We start from the raw sequence: 21306 nt of genomic DNA, 5'->3' as shown, positions 1-21306 counted from the left end.
AATTTGAGTGCCCCCCCTCCCAATGTTTAAACAAAACCTATGCTCTTGTTGACTGAGCTTGGATTCTGACCTCGTGTTTTTTAGGAGCTATTAATAGGCTCCAGTGTCAGGGGATTCTCATCACCAGAGAAATTTGCTTATGTGCCATTTCCTTTTGTGGCGAAGCTTGTCTTCTGTGCCGTTATGGGACAGGTCCATAACCTCATGTACGCAGAGGAGAACCAATCCTGTAATACTTTGGTGTTTTGCTTTGGCCATAAATAAACACTGACTCTCACTCTGACAGAGAAAAGGGTGGACAGCTTCTTTGTCTTCTGTACAGGTACACTCTCTTCAAAATACAATTTACTGTATCCAAAACAACCACTAAATGGAGCTTGGTGTGAGATTGTTTCATCAAAAGCGCGTAACCTCTTTTTGGCCTTTTCACATTTAAAACAAATACAAAAATACACAGTAAATATATCCCAGTGACACTGAGGATGCATTAGGATCCATTGCTTATGCCACATTTAGAATTGGTCAGTGACCGTGTTGTAGCATTAACACAAATGCATCCTGAGCGCACCAAAAGGCAACATGTTCAGTATTTTAGTTTGTCTAACAAGACAATTAAAAAAAAACATGAATTACAGAAAACTCCAGTCATGTAGGCAGTGTGATGCTACGCTGCAGAAAAACATTAAGTGGACCTTGTGTTAATATCATTGTCAGTTTAGCAATTTAACACTAAACTCGGACAAAATTGTTGCAGCTGATTTAAAAGTTCCAGCTAAACTAATTTAAGAATGACATAAAATCAGGTTGTTCTTATTTTCTCTCAAAACAAAAAGCAAAAAAACATGATTTACAACTTAAATCTTTATTAGGTAATAACTTAGAAAGTGGAATTCAAATATAAAACTTGTTCACATTACAGCAGTTCAATCTTTCCAGTTTACAGTGTCACACAGCCAACACAAACATTCATTAAAATCTTAAACACAATTCCTCCCATGAAACAATAAAAATCATACATGACTGCAAATTCCACGCCCCGGTGCTGCAAATGAGTCTTTCTTCATGCATACCTTTGAACCTCAAGGCCACTGATAAAACCATTTGTTCATAACCTGTTTCTGTCACATCAGATTTAAAAGTGTCTCAGTCCTTCTTGGCGTTCTTCTCTCTGCGTTTCTGTCTGGCCTCCGACACTATTTTGAGCAGCGACAGCAGAATGGGCACACACATGGGCAGGAAGAGCGGGATGTAGATGGCAAACTTTTGATCATCAGGAAAGTAGAGGAGGTGGAGAAGTGAGGGGTCAAAGAAGGCCCTCTCTGATGCCAAGATGGCCTCTTTACTGTACTGCAAAGCAAAGCCGAGGTTCCCGGCCTCCAGCTCAGCCACAGCCAGCTGCAGAGACGTGACGGCACTGGACACCTGAGGGACAGTGAAGACAATGACAGGTTGAATGCAACTGATGCAGTTTTTTTGCTGTCTTATTTGCCAGACACCTCATTTTACTTAAGTGGAAAGATGTGCACACCCACTGTCTTTACAAACTTGATAAAAGACGTACTGTTCCACTTTACTTTAAGATTTTTTCTTGCTTTTTGCCTTTATAGACAGGAGAGCCGTAAGAGTGAAAGGGCGAGAGAGAGGGAACGACACCCAGCAAAGGGCCACAGGCCGCAACCAACTCGACACGAGGAGACCCCGCTCAACTAGGTGAGCTACTGACCGGACTTACTGTACTATTTTAAGTTAGGGAAAATAAAACACTCATTAAGAGGCACCACAAAGACTTTTTATAAACGACTAAATCCCTTTCTTAAGCATATTAAAGAGAAAATCCAATTATCTGCTGTTCCGTAAAAAGGAACCTCACATAAAACAGCTCTCTCTGCCCTACTTTTTTTTTTAACATAAACATATCTGAAAGCATAACATTTTTTAAATTTAATGTCATTGTTTTGGTATCACTGTGTTTCGATTGATTTTTCTTGAATTTTTTCTGTACATAGTATGTCATTGAATATATCATACAATATTGCATCACATCCCTCTAATAGTCTCTGATAAAATGACATACAGCGCCAAAAACTGCTTTTAAATCGTATGTGTGCAGCTGCAGCTATCTTATCCATGCTAATTGCTTTTTTGTGATATTTTTCATAGCTAGCTATCCGTGCAAGTCGATGACATCCCTAATTTCTTACCAACCACCTACTAAGGTCAGACTGGTCAGTAGTTTCTCTAACTGGGAGAAGAAGCTGAAAGTGAGGAGTACAACACCAGACCTGTTTGATTCGCTGAATAAATCCGAGATGTGGACAGCAAATTTAAAGGTCTGGAAAGAGGCTAATCAAATTCTATGTATGTTTTTTCTTTATTTCTTAATGTTATTTCCAGAAAAAAATATATCTGTTGTGACAGTGCGCCTTCATAAAATAATATAAAGTAAGTGGAGATTTAAATGATGATTAAATTGCAAACCAAGAACGCTAAAAGACTAAAAGAACACAAAAATATTTGGGCAGGGTTATCCATAACCTTTGTAAGTGTGCCTTTTATACACACTAATATATGCACAGAAAAAAGACAACACAGAATCCTACTGATTGATGCAGGTGTGGGTGCATTTTACCTGTTCAGCGATGTTGTCGTTGATAACAATGTTGCCTATCTGGTCCAAAAGCTGTGCCAGTGAGGTGATGGTGGTGGTTGCTGTTGCAACATTTTCCACACTCCGACTCCACATGAGACGGTCCAGCTCCCAATCAGCTAGTCCTGTGCTGCCGCACGGTGCCACCAGGAAGCCGGCAGGAGGGGTGGATGACTGCACTCCCAGCAACAGTCTGACAGGACATAGTGCAGGACATTTACCTTGTGTCTACAGGACAAGCATTGCCTGTCAAATCATGAGTGTCCACTTACCGAAGCTGTGCAAGGAAGACTCCCATGACCTTGGCCATGTTGATGTTGATATCAATGGGGAATGCAGCCTCTGGTCCATAGAAACCATTAACATTATAGACCTTCAGAAACACGATTAATACACTGTTGTTTAATCAGCACTAAAAACAACAAATCAAGAGTGCAAAATCACTGCATTGCTAACAAACTATTATTAATATATAAAATGTTCACTTATAACAAGCTATATCATAGAATTAAGGCTACTGTCATCCAGTCTTAGATTATCTTACCATAATTCCCCCCCAACGTGGAGAATGAAACGCATTAGAGGGCACTTCCTGTTTCTTGTGGTCATGAATATAAAGGGGGGAGTGGTGGGCATCCGGGACGTACAGAAGAAAATTCAGCACCGGGTTGGAAGATGCAGCATTTGAACCTAAAAAACAAATGTGAAAAATATAAAGATATAAACACACAAATCAAAATCTGCATTCTAAAAACCTGTGTGTTTTATTTTACCCAGTCTGGCCTCCACGGGGTTGATGACATGTGCGAGGCTGTCAGAGTTGAGTGTGTAGGCGCTGCGGCTGCTGTCAAAGCGCGGGTTGACACCGAGCATCGCATAGTACAAGGTCTGTAAGGAGAAAATGTTTAGTAACACACAGCTCCTGAGTATGTTGGCATCGTGCACGTTAACACACTGGTACCTGAGAGTCAATGCTAAAATTGGCCACAGGGGCCAGTTTTGTTAGCAAAGGTTGGATGTAGGTCTGCACGGCACCCTCGATGTCCCAGTGTAGCCGGTGTGACTTTGGGTCTGGGTTCAACAGACTGAATGTTATCTCATAACCTAAAAAGAAGGTAAGAATAAGAGAAGTATTATTATATATTTGAAGTATGTAGTGACTGGAACTGAAATTAAATCCACTTTATAGCTGTGCTGAAACAAACCTGGGCTGGATTTAAAGGCTCTCATACTGTCAGCAATGCTCTCTTTGTTGCCAGGGCTCAGACGGACTCTGTCGCTGAGGGCCGCTGTGATGTCGGTGTGGCTAAAAGACATCACCTGCAGCACCTGCTTGATCCGAGGCTCCAGGTGAGCCAGCAATTGATCTAGCGTCTTACCCACTCTCATCTGGGCACCAATACGCAGCAGGGCTGTACGTCGCTGACCGATATACACGTCCACATCCTGATAGGCATGAAGGTACAAGTCAATGCTAAGTATTAAATCAGAATCAGAATCAGATATACTTTAGTGATCTCTAGAGGGAAACTGTGGCTTGTTACTGTCGCTCTGATGCCAAGCATAGAGGATTACAGAAAGCAGAAATAACTTCCAGAACAAAATTTGTAAAAGAAAAAAATACAGGAATAATAAAAAACAATTAGCACTTGTATGTAAATATTTTTTTGAATAAGTATGTATAATGTGCTAAGTATTGTAAATATATAAAATAAAAAATATAAAGAGAATCAACTAGCAGTAGTATGTGAATATTTAAAATTGTAAATATGTATAATGTGCTGAGTGTGTAGAAATTTAAAACTTTGTCCCTTATGCTATAATGCAATGTATAAAAGTAGCATTAGTTAGAAATATAAAATATGTGTGTGTTGCTACAATGTGCAACAGATATATACACGAGTAAGAAGAACAATGAGAATATATACAATATACCCAACACGTATTATCTTCCTCTTATCCAGGTTGACACAAAGAGCTCATAAGCTGTGCACAAAGTACTGTAATCATAAACAGTGATGGCATTGTATAATGGCTAGATTATATATTATATATTATTGGTAGAGATTTAGCATATGAACAGACACATCTTGATGAAACACTAAGGTAATAAAATATAGGAAACTGTTAACAATCGCCAAACAGAATTCTTTAAAACTGAGAAAAAAAACAATCAAAAAAGTGAGTTTTACCTCAGGCAGAAGTGAGGACGACTCTGGGATTACATACACAACCAAGGAGCCACACGGACTCTCGCTGAGCGTGTGCAGAGACAGATCTGCCTCTAAAGACGGAGAACGAGACAGAGAAAAATGAATACCCATGGTCTCACACTGAGATCAAATATTAGCATGAGAAGAGCTGAAAGCCAGATTTGACAGGCAGACAACATCTCACCCGCAGCAGTGGGCTGGTTCAGGGCGTCCTCTTCCATGATTGTAGCTGTGCGGTACCTCGTCTCATACCTGTACCTCAAAGTTGTGTCCTCTGGAAAAAGCAGAATTTGAGACAAGAATTAAATCACAGTCTTCATAATTTGTAACCAACAGATCACAGACAGCATTAATAAATAAATTACCATCTACTGTGTGTTCCTCATCCTGAGTCTGTGTCAGCGGGACCTTCTTCTGCTGCTCGGGCGTCACCGTTCCACGTGCAAACACAACCTCCACATCAGCACTCAACTGGAGCTGCAAATAAAGAGAGCGGCATTTTAAAAAAGGTACACACCATAGATAAACTGTATATAAATATATACAGTCTATGATACATACATGTATAATACATGGAAGATAAAATGGATCAAAAGGTGGAGGACGTGTAATTTTACATACCTGCAGATTAGCCAACTCATTTATCTGACTGACTGGCAACCAGGCGCGGTACGTTTCAGTTGTTCGCCACCACAGAGGGACTCCCACGAGGATGACCACTGCTGCTATGGACAGAGCAGCCAGCTGGCCACGTCTACGCTCTGAGAGACATAACAGAGACAGTAACAGATGAGCCTCAAGGCATTACATATGCAGTATAAATACACACATACATCAGTCTGATAATATAAACTGAAAATGAGCTGTTTATTCTGTGGCTTTGGTGGGCAGTTTTGCAGATCAATGCACAAGACTGTTTGATGGCCATGATAGATTTGTATGCATGCTTTGCATGGATGTGACAAATACTTAGATTTTTCACTAGATTAACCAAGACCAGTATTTTACACATCAACACTTTGTTATCTAACTTCCAGGAAAATGGCTCGATCATGATATGCAGTAAGTATCACATATACAAAATCACATATACAATGTTTTTTCTTTGTCTTGTTTTTATGGTTCACTTATAGCATATATTAACATACTTTTAAAGTCCATCCTTGTAGCAACTTCATTCATTTGTTCTTTTTGTGTTTTTTATTGTTGTATAATTTGATTTTGTATTTTTGTTCTGTGTAGTCTGTTTGTAACTTATGTTGCTGCCTATCTTGACCAGGACACTTTTGAAAAGGAGATGTTTAACCTCAAGAGGGTTTTTTTCTGGTTAGATAAAATTATGTTTATTATTTTTCTAAGTACAAAATTGTACTGTAAATTGTACATTTACAATAATTACTATTACCATGGCAAAGGATTGAACTACGATTATGTGTTTCGACTGAGCTATATTGTAGATAGCAGACCTACTCAAGACTTTGTTAAACTATTAAGATGCAAAGTTTTTTATTCTTAGGGAGACAACATCACTTGGTCATCATGCAGTTAATTGTAATTGCAATACCTGGTTTCATTTGAAGTAGCAAAATACGGTATAAGGGAATTAAGGGGGTTTTCCTCTATTTGGAGGACATTCAGGAGCTCTAATCTTGTCGTTAATTATTGAGTTAGACATTAATAATAGATACTATTGACATAAGGTGTCAAAAAACTACGAAAGCTTGGGGAGAGCATCATTACTGCAACTGCTGGCGCAGCTAGCTAGCTGTTAGCTTCAGGTAGTCTTAAGAAAACAGCCTCGTGCTAGGGTCGCTACATGAGTTTAACGGGTTAAATATGCTCCAAAAAAACTACTGTTCACTTGTGTAGACTGGTGCAAATGCTGCTTTCTGTGGAAAGGAAATAATTAATAAAAAAATTCAGTTATGATGGGTATACTCACCCACTTCCGTGGTAGCCATTTCTGTCAATGAACTGAAGGGGTGCGTTTGTTGTTGGGACGCAGTCAGTCAAACGTCACATGACAGATATTAAACACAGTGCGGGCGGTTCATGTGGCTGTAAAACGACTGTATGTTGTGATCCAGATAAGACAACAGTTTGATTCAGATTTACCAAATATTGCAGTCAGTCTGCTCGCCCCAGAATATACAATGCGACAAGGCAGTTGACACGCAGCGAGGGACAGTTTCTGCTGGTCCCACGCGGTGATCATATCAAACGCACAAACACAATGTGAGGATATAGGAACCAGCGCCTCACGTGGTGGCTGTTTTTAAATGTTGGCCGAGATAATACTTTTAAAAAAAATAAATTAACTAAAAGCACAAATACTATACATTTTTCTACATCATCTTTTTCCACCCACAATCACCCTTTTCATTATCAATTTCTTTCTTCTCTTCTTTTTCTTTGACCATGTAATTTTTTTTCCACATCTAGTTTTTCTCCCTTATGTCCCTTCACAGGCTCTGTACAAATTAACACATTAATATGTCTAAAATACAATGCGAGCATTGAAATATAAACCCTTTGTCCCCTCACTGTAGATGTTAAGTGTTAAGACTACATACACCCTGAGGCTTCATGATGATCATATATTGCTCTGCTTTATACTGAGCAGTGTTTTCAATATTTTGTCCACATGGAAAGCTGAAATGTTCAGAGATGCCTGTACACTGGTGATAGCAGGTGCACATTCACACCTGGAAGCTGCCCAGTAAAACTACAGTGTTGACACTGAGCTGCTTAACTGGAGCAGCTGGGAGTTAGAGGATTGAGGTCAACTCAGCGGTGGCACTGCTCTTTCACCTTGCCTATCCAAATTTATCAAGCTGATCTCAGGATCGTGCTATTGATTTTCTGATGTAACTTTCACTGATGCAAGATTTAGCTGTCTTGTGTAACCAATACTGATTGTTTAAATGTTCCTTTATAGGTTGAGGACATTCTCTTACTGATGAAACAAAATAAACTCAAAAGTTGAGATTTGTGCTTCTCATGGATGATCTTATAGGATATGACACAATGCTGTAGATTCAACAAATTGTTTATAAAGGAGTTAAAAGTGTAACACTGACATTTTTTTCTGCAGAATGAGAATCCTACTTTCACTTTTGATACTCAAAGTAAATGTTGCTGATAATACTTAAATATTTTTTACTTAAGTAAACTTTTAAAGGCAGCGTTTACACAATGTGATGCTGATGCTCAGGCTTCCCTCGCTGCCTTAATTATCACATTTTGAGGACCTTTATAGAAATTTACATGCTCAGTTCCCTCAAATTCAAGGACCTAACATGGCATTTTTTTGAGACAGGGATCAGGGTTAATCATTATTTTAAAAGTGAGATTTTTTTAATGAGAAGTAGCAGTCTCTTCAGAAGCACACAATCAAAGAGTGCCTTAAATGTTTGGGCACTTTTCAGCTATGCTGTGTTACAGTCACTTTTGGGGAGTAACTCGTTTTATTGTAATAAAATCACTAGATAAACGTGACTGTACTCAGTTACAGTTACTTGGGGAAAAATGCAATTTAAATAGAAAAAAATGGTATATATGCATATATACATGCAAATATATTCCTTTCAGTAAAAAGTTTATATGAAGTGTAACATTAGCTCTGCTGCTTTGAATCTTTTCACAGGGCAGGGATACCTTATTTTGGCATGATTCAGCTTTTTATGTCCAGTTTAGGATATTTGTTAGAGAAGTAATCAATAAATTACATTACTTTTATGAATAAAATAGTTACACAGGGACATAACAGTTTTAACAGAGTAACTATTAATCTGTAACCTATTACATTTTAAAAGTAACCCTCCTAACACTGGTTACAGGGATGGCCGACTATATTAAAATAACTTAGGTATTCTTCCACAAAATATATAAATTCAAGAAATGACCCATGTCTGTTAAATTTTGTTTCCCTCAAATACACAAAATATCAAGGATTTTAAGGACCCGTGAGAACCCTGGATACTTTCACGAGAGCAAAGGATCTTAATAATACACCTCTACTACTGTATTTAACTAATTCAAAGTAAAATTGGCTGAATTACACGACATGACAGAGAGCACTGCTTACAACACTATTTAATGTGATATGAGAATGTTTTTGGATGACAGTTCAAGTGACAGGAACACAGACTAAAATTTCTTCCAAAGATTAAAAAAAAAATAATGGGACAAATATTGGTAGCAATAATTCCACACAAAGAGATTGCTGCTAATTTTTAATGTTTATTTTAGTTTATTTTTCTCCACTATTTGACACACCGAGTGCTTCAAGAACAATATTGACATCACAAACATCACAGTATTCCAACACAGCAGTGACTGTTTCCCCCGCTGCTTGTCCCACATATTGGTCCGCATTATATCAATAGAAACCATCTCCTCTTCCTGTGGGGCGGGCCGGGGGAATCAGGAGGGGGGAATAATGACACACAAGCATCACATAATATCGACACCTCCACACAACTGAATACATTAATTACTGTATGTAATTTAAAGATAATGTTATGCTGAGAACAGACACACAAGATGTTTCTCTGATTAGTGGTGATTAGAAGCGTGAGAACAGAAAGGTTAGGATGAGCTGTTAGGATGAATCCTGGTGTGTACTGGTTTATCACAGAGTGTCTCATGACCTCAGCTGGAGATACGGCTTTCTGAAAGATCTACGCACATTTGTACAGTCGCTCCGAAAAATCAACTCAATCTGAAAAGTCGTCACTGTTTGTCCCCTAACGGATGTGCTGATGCTAATAATCGGTTGGTCCCACTGTCAGGAAGGATGTTAGTTAACGCTTTACGAATGAGCCAACACTGTTCTGACAGAAGCAAAACGCCGACACACGCACCTCCCTGCTTGGGAGCGGCTCAAGATATATCCTGTGGGGTAGATAGGAGCAGTAAAGAAGAGGCGTGAATTGAATACTGACTGATTATCTTGATCTACTGTTAAAATTCGGCAGCCTCTCGCTTCCTAACTCTGGCATTCCACATCAGTCATAAATTGTCATAATTGTTAAGCAGGTCTGATTTGTTTGGTTAAATAGAAAATTAAAACAAGCCTGTTCCCTTCAGTACAGTAGTTTCACATTATATTTTTAAATACACATATCTAATCATGTCATTTTAATAACTGAACAACTCTAAAGTACAGTAGACAGCGCAGGCCTGTGATTGATGGAGGAGTGAGGGGGAATAGCAGAGCAGATATAAGACTATAACTAGGCCACAGCTGAGTGTGGTAGATGTTTAGTAGGCGTGGTTAGCCACGTAGAGGGATTGTCCTGCAGCGGCACCGCTTCCAGAGGACTCGTACTTGCCGAGTGCAGCCAGTCCGTTTGCCTGAAAAAAATAAACAAAAACATTAAACTATACAGCATGAAGGAACTTAGTTATAAAAGTGGGCGACATGACAGTTCATAGTGTAACATATCATTCTTGATCGCCCCCTGGTGTCCGTCTGTAGTATAGGTCATAAAACCCGCCCCTCCATGTTAGTGAATGGGACATGGGTCAAACTAAAAACTCACCAAAAAAAGTAAAAGTACACACCAAATACATTTTTTCCAGAGATTGTTTCTGACACTGAAGGTAGTTCTCATCACCCTGTTTGTTCAAGTGTTTGTTTTTATGATAAGTTCGGTTTTAATGAGATATTCAATTATACAAAAAGGGGCTTTCCTGCCATGATTGACAGTTGTGACAGCCAATCCTTGCACTCCCATTCAGTGGAGCATCTCATGGTTGTTCGGACATCCATCTTTATCTACAGTGTATGTGTTTAGCTCTATGAGAATGTCTCTGATGTCTGACAGGTTTGTCTGACCTCAGCACGTTTGATGAACTCCTCAGTGGCGGCCTTCTCGTTGCTCAGTTCTCCTCTCCAGGCGTTCAGGGCGGAGGCCTGCAGGGCGCGGCCATAGGAGAAAGTCAGAGCCCAGGGCTTGGCGAGCGGGCAGGTGTTAATGGAGTTGAGGTTAATGCTGGCCTCTTCCTCAGACTGGCCACCTGACAAGAATGTCACTCCTGAGAAAAAACAGAAATGAATAATGACACATTATTTATCTTTTCAAACATGATTTCAGACGACATTCAAGCCAGCGAAACGCAACTTACAGCCCATGAGTCAAACCTAATGACTTGCCAGCACTTTTTCTAATTTGCAATAAAAACAAATCGCATGGGATTTTTTTATACTTTAAGTGTAATTTAAGTGCCAAAGTGGAAAAAGCATTCAAAAAACCTAAAAACAAAAAGGTGGTGTCAGGGGAGGATTAATATATATATATATATTATTAATGTTTTTTTTATTAAGTGAACCCTCACTTTCAGTCATTTTGCAAAAATGGCTCCCAGAGAAAGCAAGTTGATTTCCCTGATTTAAGCCTTTAAACTCTATAAATGAAAATGATCTGGCTATCTTAATATCTGATGCTGGGACAAATACATTAATCTGACAATATATAACAATACATTCTCTTGCAATACATTACATGTTAATTCTCTACTTTATGGGTCCTAAAATCCCCAACAATTGAATTTAATTTTCAAGAAAGCACTGTACCGTAATTTGGCACTTATTATATGTAAAACAGAGGCAACATTTACATGGTACACCTCCAATTAATAAATTCTAATTAAATGCTAAGCTAACAAGGTTAGGTCAATTAAATACACAAATGGGATTTTTTCTCTACCGGCAAACATAAAATACAACCTTTACAGAACTGTTTCAAACAATAAATGGATGAGGATATACAGCACATATTTACTTTACTTTACATATATACTTATTCTAAAATAATGGAAATGTATAATTGAGTATTTACACAATATGTTATTGATACTATGGCAGAAGGTGTATTTTTAGATTATTAGATATTATTATTATAGTAGTTTTCAGTTAATATTTTGGGAGTATTTATTCCTTGTACAATACGCACAAATCATGTGGGTTACACCAAATTAAATTTTGTTTCTTATACATATCTGAGTCTCACCTGTGACAGCAGGAGGCACTGTGCGACGCAGGGCAGTGACGGTTGCCATGGCAATTTCCTCGCTGCTGTACTTGTTGGGGCAGGAGTGTCCGGCTGTGACCATGTTGGGTTTGAGCAGTGTCCCTTCCAGGTACACGTGGTGGTCTGACAGGGCTTTGTAGACTGCGGCGAGGACCTAACAGCACACAGGGAGATACATGTATGTTAAGACTGTGAGAGCAGTGCTGAAGTGTATTAAAAAGTATACTATATAAAAGTATACCCTGTAACTATACAGGGCATATACAGTGGTCCATGTTATATATTTAGATTTATATATATATATATATATACATTGTCATCAGGAAATTACCTTCTCAGTGACGTACTGGCAACGCTTCAGGTCATGTTCTCCATCAGGAAGGATCTCAGGCTCCACAATAGGAACAATACCATTCTAGGAGACATTACAAAGTGTATGTTTAAAGGATAACTCAAACTCTTTTTATAGATACACCGTGCATTGTTTTTGCAGTTGTGGGATTGGGAATAACATCTTTAACCTCATTAAAAAAACTTCCTCAGTAATCCCTCACACCAACCTGCTGGCAGATGCTGGCATATCGGGCCAGAACATTAGCATTCTCAAAGATGGCCAGTTCAGACGGCGTGGTGTCGCTGATCTTCAGCACGCTTCGCCACTTGGCGAAGTCTGCACCGTCCTTCTTGTACTGTGCGCAGCGCTCCGACAGCCCGTCCAGACCTGCACTCCAACACATACACAGAACCATCCATCAGAAACACAGCAGGGGTTTTGTGATGTTTGTGAGGCTTTGAGAGCGTGCGTTCCTAATGCCTCGTACCCTGAGTGGTGGTCTCTCCATTTGTTCCAGCGAGGGGCACAACACCTTTGTCCACCTGTAAAAAGGTAAGCAGATTTTTTTTGTCGTATATGAGATATAACACTAAAATTTAACTCACGTGCAGCAATTTATGCTTACGCAAAGTGGCATTCTTGGTTTACTATGACATGTAGAGCACCTGATACAAAATCTCACTGAATTTCACACAACCTTCCTAAATGCTCTTTCACCCAGTTTGTCCTCAGACACCCACCCATAACAGGAGATCAGGTTGTGTGTGTCTAAACATGCTGACAGCGAGTCTGTGTTTTCATACACAACGTAGGAGCCTCTCTAGTTTTACCAACCAAACAAATGATGACTCTGCATGCTGACCTGAAATACTTGGCTCTGGTATCATATCAACACTGTAGCTGTGGGGACATTCAGAGGCGAAGCAAAGAGCCACCAAATAAGGCAGAGCTTCTCAGACTCAAGTTTTAGCAGACTGAGATGAAGCCCAATATTTCCCGACTAGGGTTGTCTACGCTGGAGGTTCAAATATGATTAAAGTTGTAGAATACAACATTGAGCTTGGGGTACCTTGATCCCGACGACAATCCCGCGGTCTTTGATGAGCTTGGCGAAGGAAGTGCCGTCGTCTGTGTTCTGGTAGAGGGTTTCATGGAAGAAGATGACCCCTCCGATGCAGCTGTCGATGCGCTGGTCGGCTGTGAAGAGCAGCTGGCGGTAGCGACGCCTGTTCTCCTCTGTGTTCTCAACCCCGATGGGGTTCAAACGCTTCGCCATGCTGCCTATAGACAACATACACACACAGGTATTCAGTTATGACCCAAATTAAGACAGATTTGGGCCCAATTCCATTACCTATTTTTACTGCTACCCGTTGGTTTTGAGTGCCCTTTCGCACCTCGAAACAGAGTTACAAGGGGAAGAGGTCTGAAATTGTCCCCTGTGGAATGGGACAACCCTCAAGACCCTGATGCATCATCAGTATCGCCATTGACAACAGTGGCATTTACAGATGCAACTGCTGCAATAATGGTACTAACACAATAACATCTGCCATTTATCTGAAGGAGAAAGACGGATATTAAAGGAGCAGTTGACAAATCCAGCAACTTCACTGCTTGACAAGGGCTGCAAAATTAATCAAAATATTATAAAAATAGCCATTTGCAATATCCAAATCACATGAGCTGCAGTTTTTTTGTTTGTTTTTTGTTTTGATAAAGGTAAAACGCAATTTATTTTTTCATATTATGCAGCCCTACACCAGGCATCATATGCCATCGAGTGAAGACAAAGAAAGAATTATTTATTGTCACATGTACATTGTAGAGCAAAATTTATACTCCGTATTTAACCCATCCTCTACGGGGCAGTGAGCGGCACATGCAGCACTCAGGGACCAACTTCAGATATTCTGCCAACGTCTTAGTCAGGAGCACCGACAGTAGGGGGGATTCGACATGCAAATATGTTAAAATATCCGATTGTCATGCACAAATCTGCAATAACACCGTAACATTAACTGGATATTATTAAGAAGAGGACCGTAATGCACTGAAACAAGGGTTAGGGTTGGGGCCATGTAGCACTAACACTTTGCCCTGGAGGAGTAGGAACTAAGTGTTAGGGGCAAGGGATGTATTAGGACTGAGCCTTGATGAACAGTGGAAGAACAGTATGAATGATTTTGTGATTCTTATATTTCGGTCATGTTGTTTCCCTAGCATGTGGAACTTCACAGAAATGATCTTATTGTTATACTTTTGCAACCCCCCACACACACACGCATACCGGTGGATTCATCAGCTGCGAGGATGCCCTTTCCTGGAGCAACTATCCTCTGAGCGATGTCCTGCAGCTCCTTCTTCTGCTCGGCAGTCAGCGCGGGATACTGGTGAGTCATGGTGGCTGAAAGAGAGAAAAAGCCATGAGGAGGTCACATTGTTTCATGGTGTGTCGGCCTGGAAAACTACCCAGTCCTGGCCTCTTTCATTTGTCCCTCTATTGTCCACAACATGGCTACCTCTCTGCAGCACTGTGCTCTTCCCTGTGAGTGCAAGAGCATGGATGAAACTGACAAAAATCCTACAAGATGGCACCCCAAATTACACAATCCTAGGACCCAGCATGTGTGTAAGATGTGATAAAGATATGATAGATATAAGATATGAGCAGAAGATGCACTTCCAGCTTCCGGCAAGAAAATAAGAGCCAGGTATAAACAGACAGCAGCTGATATTTTTACCATCTGGAGTTAGATATGACTATTAATTCAAAGAAGAAAATTCTCTTTGATATGTTGCCTGGACATATTGGTGGCAGCAGCAGCGGCAGCAGCACTGTCACGATGTGCGAACATGCACACACACTCTTCAAACCAGATTATTTTGTTCTCTATTCCCTTCATCACTCTGCCGTAAATAAGCAGTTACATAACCCCCTCCCCACCCCATTCGAAGTACAGAAGACAGAGAGGGAGCGATTATGTAACGCAGCTCCTATACACTCTGCTGCCAGTCCTCATTATAGCCGCAGGAATGGATGCAGCACGGTTCGTTTCGCTCTCCTCAGCAACACTCGTCCTTTTCCTGGTTCCCCTAATGACATTAAATCTCTCTTTGTGCACCGCACATATAAATGCATTTTATTTCTTTGCCTTCAAACCTCCTGCCGTGCTCACTGAGGCACGCTGCTGGACGGATACAAGATGAGCACGTGTGAGATTTGTAGATTCCCGTTTTCACACAGCACTAAAACGCATCACTCCCACTAATGCAGGCTGCTCCAGGGAACAGGCTGTGACTTCTCTCTCTGGTCGACTGCACCGGGTGCCAAGCCACTCCCAACAAATGACGTCACTGGTTATAGCTTTGTTTAACATCACAAGTACAACATGTGCTGCGATATTGGATCAGCTATAGATCAGCTGATGGGTGGAAGCTGCTTCTTCAGTGACAAATATCAACCAAGGATAGAGTGTTTCATCACGACAGAAAGAGGGGCATCCTATAATAATAGGAGCGTTGGCATAGTTCAGCATTAAACTGACCAGTGGACTCCCAACTGAGGCTGGTTTGCTGCAGCAGGACGCTGCCTGACATTCCTTATATCCTTTGAGTTAATCCTCAGCTTAAAGCTATGAGATAACAACCTTTAGAGCACACACACACACACACAGGCCTCTCTAAAAAAAACAGTGTGTAGATACCACAATACAGAAGTCACTGCTCATAGTTAAATTCTACATGCAGGTGAAATTAAAGAGGCCAGGTCTGCAGGGGACGATGCGTCCCCTGTGGGGAACAGTGTGTCCAAAAGAGCACAACGTGCGTGCAGATCTCTGCAGAGAATAAAAGAGGATATTTACACTTGATAAAGGCCAACCCAAGGGCAAAGGCATGAAGTGTGGGGCTTCAGTTTGTTTATGCGCGCACAGCCCTGCTCCACTGTTAGCCAGACAAAACTCATGCTCAGCAAATACCCGCTATCTTTTGTGAAGCACCTGCGTGTCTCAACAAAACATTTTCACCGTGCACTGCGGCTGGCTTTCTGCTGAAGAAACATTGCAAAATACTTTGGAGGGCGACGTGAAATATACATTTTATGCAACATTCTGTTAAATACAAAGGAAAGTTACCAAATGCGTGACCTTTTAAAAGGAAACTGTCTGAAACAAAAATGTCCTCTTTTCAATAGGAAATATGGAGCTGAGCGTCACAATGACGCCTGGAACTGTTTCCGATCACACATCTTTTACGTCGCCCGAAGGCACAAAAGAGGACCTTGAGGAACAATGTCCTACCACGAGCATGTGACCTGCCTCTGATATATGATCAGCCTGGAGCAGGTAGTGGTACCTATTTAGACACCTTTCTGTTTCTTTGCACATTCGGTCAATTGGCAGACAAATCAGTCCGATTAATAAATATCCAAAAAGTGATGCTGTGGGAGACATTATGAACCAAAAATATCTCGGCTATGTAAAGCATCAACTGTGAATGCCAGGCTTTGTTGTCAGCCTGTGCTCTCAGAGTCAAAGACCGGTTTATTTTGTGGGAACAACACAAAGCTTCAGTGTGTCCTGTAAACTCAAGTCTAATCACCTGCAGCAGGCACAAGCACTGAGAATGGAACAAACTAAAATAAAGAAAACGAATAATTTACAAGATCATATAAGTGAAGAGTGAGGAGTTTTATCCATTAATGAAACAAAAAGTAATCTCTCTAAAACCAGTGACTGATTGACTGGCTGAATAATTAAGTATTCTGCACTACACTTAATATCCTTAAGTGGTCTACAAAGAGAGGCATCACTGCTTCAGAGAAACTTTAAAAAAAATAGTTTGAGGCATTTTAAATCCTGTATGCCCTGAGAACTAGAAATTAACCACTCCAAGCTCCAACAGTGAAACAATTTCGCCATTTAGTTACAAAATAGAGCAACGCTAACTGTAAAGATATATCGATGTAATACCAACATCTACTAACAGATGGACTGCACCTGGCACTGCTGGATGAGTGACGGTGATTAGTTTAGACATAAGTCCGTGTCCCCTGCAGTGTTTTATAGTGGAGCCGCCCCACCTCTCCTGAAATAAACAACGCCTCCACTAATGTCAGAGGACATTATTATATTTTGATGAAATATATTACATGGCAAATCAAGCTTCAGGGGGAAATCAAGCAGTGGTGCTGCAGCAAAAGCCACATATTTCATGAGTGAGGTGACCGTTCAAACCATAGACTGAATATAGAGATGGACGACTCGTCTCCACTTCACCAAAAAATTGAGCCAAAATATCCCGGATATGGCTGCTGTCATCTAACGCTGGTGACGTCATTTGGAGCAAGAGCCCGTATCGGGAGATGGAGCTGCAGTATCAATCATAGCTATCAATCATGACGTCACACCCCCTTTTAACAGCACCAACGAGTAATTAAAACCAAACCTATCAGAGAAACGAACGCCTGAACGTACAGCAGCGTGAAGAAATACCTAAAACGACAGAAACCATCTTTGGGGGAAATTTATTTGGTGTGTACTTTGATTTTTTTAATTTGGCCCATGTCCCATCTGCTAACACAGAGGGGGTGGGGCTTATGACGTACACTGCAGCCAGGCACCAAGGGGTGATCGAGATGTTTTGGCTTCACTTTAGTGAAGCTGTCATGCCTTCTATATTTATATACAACCTATGGTTATAAATCTTCATGCACCAACTGCTGTAGTATTTGTCTAATGTGATATATGATAGAACTAAAAAATACATTATTTTCTGGTAGCCTCTTAATCTCTTGAGATAACAGAGGAATGTATGTTTCTGTTTGCTCAAGGGCACTGCAGCAGCACAAACATATAAATGCTTGTTTTACACATCATCTTCCTTATCCGCAAAAATGCACCCTGCTGCAAAAATGTCACTCTGACATGATCTGAAGTAGCAAGCTTCTGGTGCCTTCATCACGCACTATCACTGGTGACAGGGTTGATCCTCCAGACAGAGCTGCACCGTGTGCATCATCAGTTATCTTCTGATGAAGGACATCACTGCATGATTTGACATCTGAAGCTTTTAAAAAGCACTTCACCGTGACAGGCGGTATGTTTTTAAAATGGGCACAAAAATATATTTCGGAATAATTTCTGTTAAAATTAGGCAGTCCTAACAGGAGGAAATTTGAGAAATGTGTAAGGGGCAAATGGAGAGACAGCTGGTTATTAAGCTGACATATTATTGGTTAGTTGTCCCTACATCGTGTCCGTGATTTTCAGTCCAGCCTGTTGCACAGTGGTCGGCCTCAACACCACTTCTGCACTGCGACATCAAGATGCAACAGCCAACTCCCTACTGTGGCGTCATGCAGAACTACTCCAAACTAACCATTGCTAAATGTTTAATAGTATCATCAATAAACATCAGTCAAATGCAGTGCACAGCAAAAACACCTCAGACCAGCATTACAGGTAAAAAAGATGACAGTAAAATTCACATTTACCGTTTTACATGTTGATACAACTACTTAATTCAAGTTTAATCAGAATGTATTTCAACCCAGTCATCATACATGTGGTGCTTCAACCTATTTTAAGCTCTTACCTTAAAAAGGACAGGTTGATTATTAGATCATGCTACAATAATAAATCAATCCTCTGTAAAACTGATGCTGCACAGACTCACTTACCGATCCAGGATGCAGTTAGGGACCACAAACATAAATATCAAAATCAATCCAGAATCTACTTCTAAAGCAACCATGCAGCAACAGGTCTTTCTGAAGCATTGCTGCAAGCATTTAACTTCTACAGATTTTGAAGCGTGCATTTTATATTGCCTAATTTTTATAGGACTGTAGGCAGAGATCTGTAACATTTATTGGTAGTTAATATTATAATAAGCATGCGAGCGAGGAGAGGATAGAAGAGAAAATATGTTATATTTCTTGTTTCTAGGTGACATTGCTTTGTCTGTATCATTATCACCATCTGGAGGTGTACCCACCTTGTTTTTTTTTCTCTACATTGCAAGCTGCGTTAGCTTTAAAGGGATGAAACGGCTCCTGCGGGGCAGCACTACTCAAAGGTAAAAAGCCTGCTTGGGCTGCTGTGTCTTGTTACCAGACGGGCTGCTGGCCTTGGCGTTGATGCACGCTCCTGTGTTTGGGCTGTTTCTATCCACAGGCCTTGATCCAGCAGAGCTAGCGGGAGCACTGTTTCCCATGCAGCTCTCTGACACAAGAGCCTATGGCAGACGTCAAGGCTGCGTGCATTGCAGTTCAGAGAGACACTGGTGAAAATGTGAAGATTGCACTAGGTGACATTTCCCTTTCAGACACAGATAAACTGAACTCTTTTTTTTTTAAAAATCTTAGTGATCTGGATAGATTTTGGGGTTGCCAGTGCACACAGAGTTTAAGGTTAAAGAAATGATAGCGGTAAAAGCGTGGTTACAGTGAAATCTGTTCATTACACATTAAACTAAATCATAATATATGTTATATTCTCTATATTATGAGATTTGCATTCAGCCTGACTGTACAAACAGCCTAAATTCATGTATGAACCTCCATGGTTGCTCTATATTCTAGAGCTGAAACGATAAATTGATTAATCAATGAGATTATTATGTAAATGTATTGATCATTACAGCCTTTTTTTTTTTTTTTAAAAAAGAACATTTCACTGTTTCTAGTAAATAATATTAATTAAATATCAATAGATATTTAAATACAGCCCTCATATTATCTCAGAGCCCATATTGAAATTGCTTGTTTTGTCTGAATAACAGTCCAAAACTCAAATATACTCAGTTACACAAGACCATGAAATCCAGCACATATTCACGTTTGTGAGAACTGAATCAAAATACGTGATGTTCTAGTGTTATGCTTAAGAGATGAGGAATAACTGTACTGATAAATTGATACATTTTCTTTTAAACATTTAGTTCCCAGTACAGTAGTATACAGTAGTATGGTGTAGTAACGGTGTACTCCTCCTGCCCCGCCTCCCATCACATCAGAGGTGGTCTACGTGCTCAGGGACAGATACACACTCACAGGCACTGACACTGCTGCCTCTATGATTCATCACCGACATTTACACACATTTACACGATTTAACGCGTAAAATCACAGGATGTGTTGACTGAAACAGAAAGCAGACGCAACAAGGTCTTTTCTGACCACTTTCATCCTTTGAAGGTCATCATTTTTTACGCACTTCCTGTTGCGTATTTCGACTGTGGGCTAAAATATGCGACTTTGCATTTAAAAAAAAAAAAAATCCTAAAAAAGGGAGTACTTTAATGTCTTAATGTCGAAGGAGACGACGATAGAGGAGCAACAAGTACAAACGGTGCTGCTAATTTACGGCTAACTAGCTAGGAAGATACAGTTAGCTTTAGAGCAGCATCATCATCATCATCGTATTTTCATCTTTCTGTTATTAATAGCAGGTGAACGGTTTGTGAAGCTGTAGTATTGATTGAGTAAGAGTCGTTTCTTACCTGCAGATGGGTGTCTGGGCACAGAGAGAGCAGGTGAGCAGGGTGCGGAGGATGCGGAGAGGTCTCCTGTTTCACTGCTGCAGCGCAACGTGACCCTTTACAAAACGCTCGAGCCGGGGGCGGGGCTCTCATCCGCGCATGCGCAGGACAGCATCACAGCTCCGTGCGATTGCAGCATGATTCTGCATCTTTGTAGGAAACAGGACAAGATGTGAAAAGTTTTAAATATGAAGCTTTTTTTTTTTTTTTAATCTCAATTTAAAGCTTAATTTTGAGAAAACAGATGATTGATCATGATCATGTAGTGTTAAAATCAAATTAAGTAGCCCCAAAACTAATAGTTTTGAAGTTTTTTTTAGATTTTTATGGGTACAACAGGTTTGTCTTTTTTTCTCCTCTAAAAAGAAATCGAAGGTCTCAATCCAGATATATATATTTAAAAAAAACCCAGATATCCTACTTATAGATGTTTATGATGGTAAAATGGATTATGAGATATTTGTATAAAGGGTATCTGATGAATAAAAACTCAATATGCAGTTGCAGCCCATGTTAGAAAAAGAGATGGAA

At 40.2% G+C, this 21306-nt stretch overlaps 2 protein-coding genes across 3 annotated transcripts; both read right to left on the bottom strand.

Annotated features, from left to right (window-relative positions):
* Positions 1-846: 846 nt before the first annotated feature.
* pigs (phosphatidylinositol glycan anchor biosynthesis, class S) lies at positions 847-7059 on the bottom strand. The gene is made up of 12 exons (XM_042499219.2): positions 6803-7059; positions 5482-5621; positions 5226-5337; positions 5045-5134; positions 4840-4931; positions 3853-4093; positions 3609-3751; positions 3421-3535; positions 3192-3337; positions 2920-3020; positions 2630-2840; positions 847-1422 (listed from the first exon to the last, which is right to left on the bottom strand). Exons 1-12 carry the CDS (start codon positions 6819-6821, stop codon positions 1144-1146), a joined length of 1689 nt encoding a protein of 562 aa, XP_042355153.2. The 5' UTR covers positions 6822-7059; the 3' UTR covers positions 847-1143.
* A 2030-nt stretch (positions 7060-9089) lies between these two features.
* aldocb (aldolase, fructose-bisphosphate C, b) lies at positions 9090-20891 on the bottom strand. 2 transcript variants are annotated; one of them, XM_042498950.2, is made up of 9 exons: positions 20737-20891; positions 14522-14638; positions 13301-13512; positions 12719-12773; positions 12458-12618; positions 12229-12312; positions 11877-12051; positions 10703-10902; positions 9090-10218 (listed from the first exon to the last, which is right to left on the bottom strand). In XM_042498950.2, the coding sequence occupies exons 2-9, from the start codon at positions 14631-14633 to the stop codon at positions 10126-10128; spliced, it is 1092 nt and encodes a 363-aa protein (XP_042354884.1). In that variant the 5' UTR covers positions 14634-14638; positions 20737-20891; the 3' UTR covers positions 9090-10125. The 2 variants fall into 2 exon arrangements, with proteins under 2 accessions (XP_042354884.1, XP_087944413.1); XM_088088287.1 differs by lacking the exon at positions 20737-20891 and adding an exon at positions 19347-19475.
* Between the last annotated feature and the right edge of the window lie 415 nt (positions 20892-21306).

This window comes from Plectropomus leopardus, chromosome 15 (assembly GCF_026936395.1).
Source record: "Plectropomus leopardus strain MGB_pleo_1.0 chromosome 15, ASM2693639v1, whole genome shotgun sequence".
NCBI classification, from domain to species: Eukaryota; Metazoa; Chordata; class Actinopteri; order Perciformes; family Serranidae; genus Plectropomus; species Plectropomus leopardus.
This window is presented reverse-complemented; position numbering and strand designations above follow the sequence as displayed.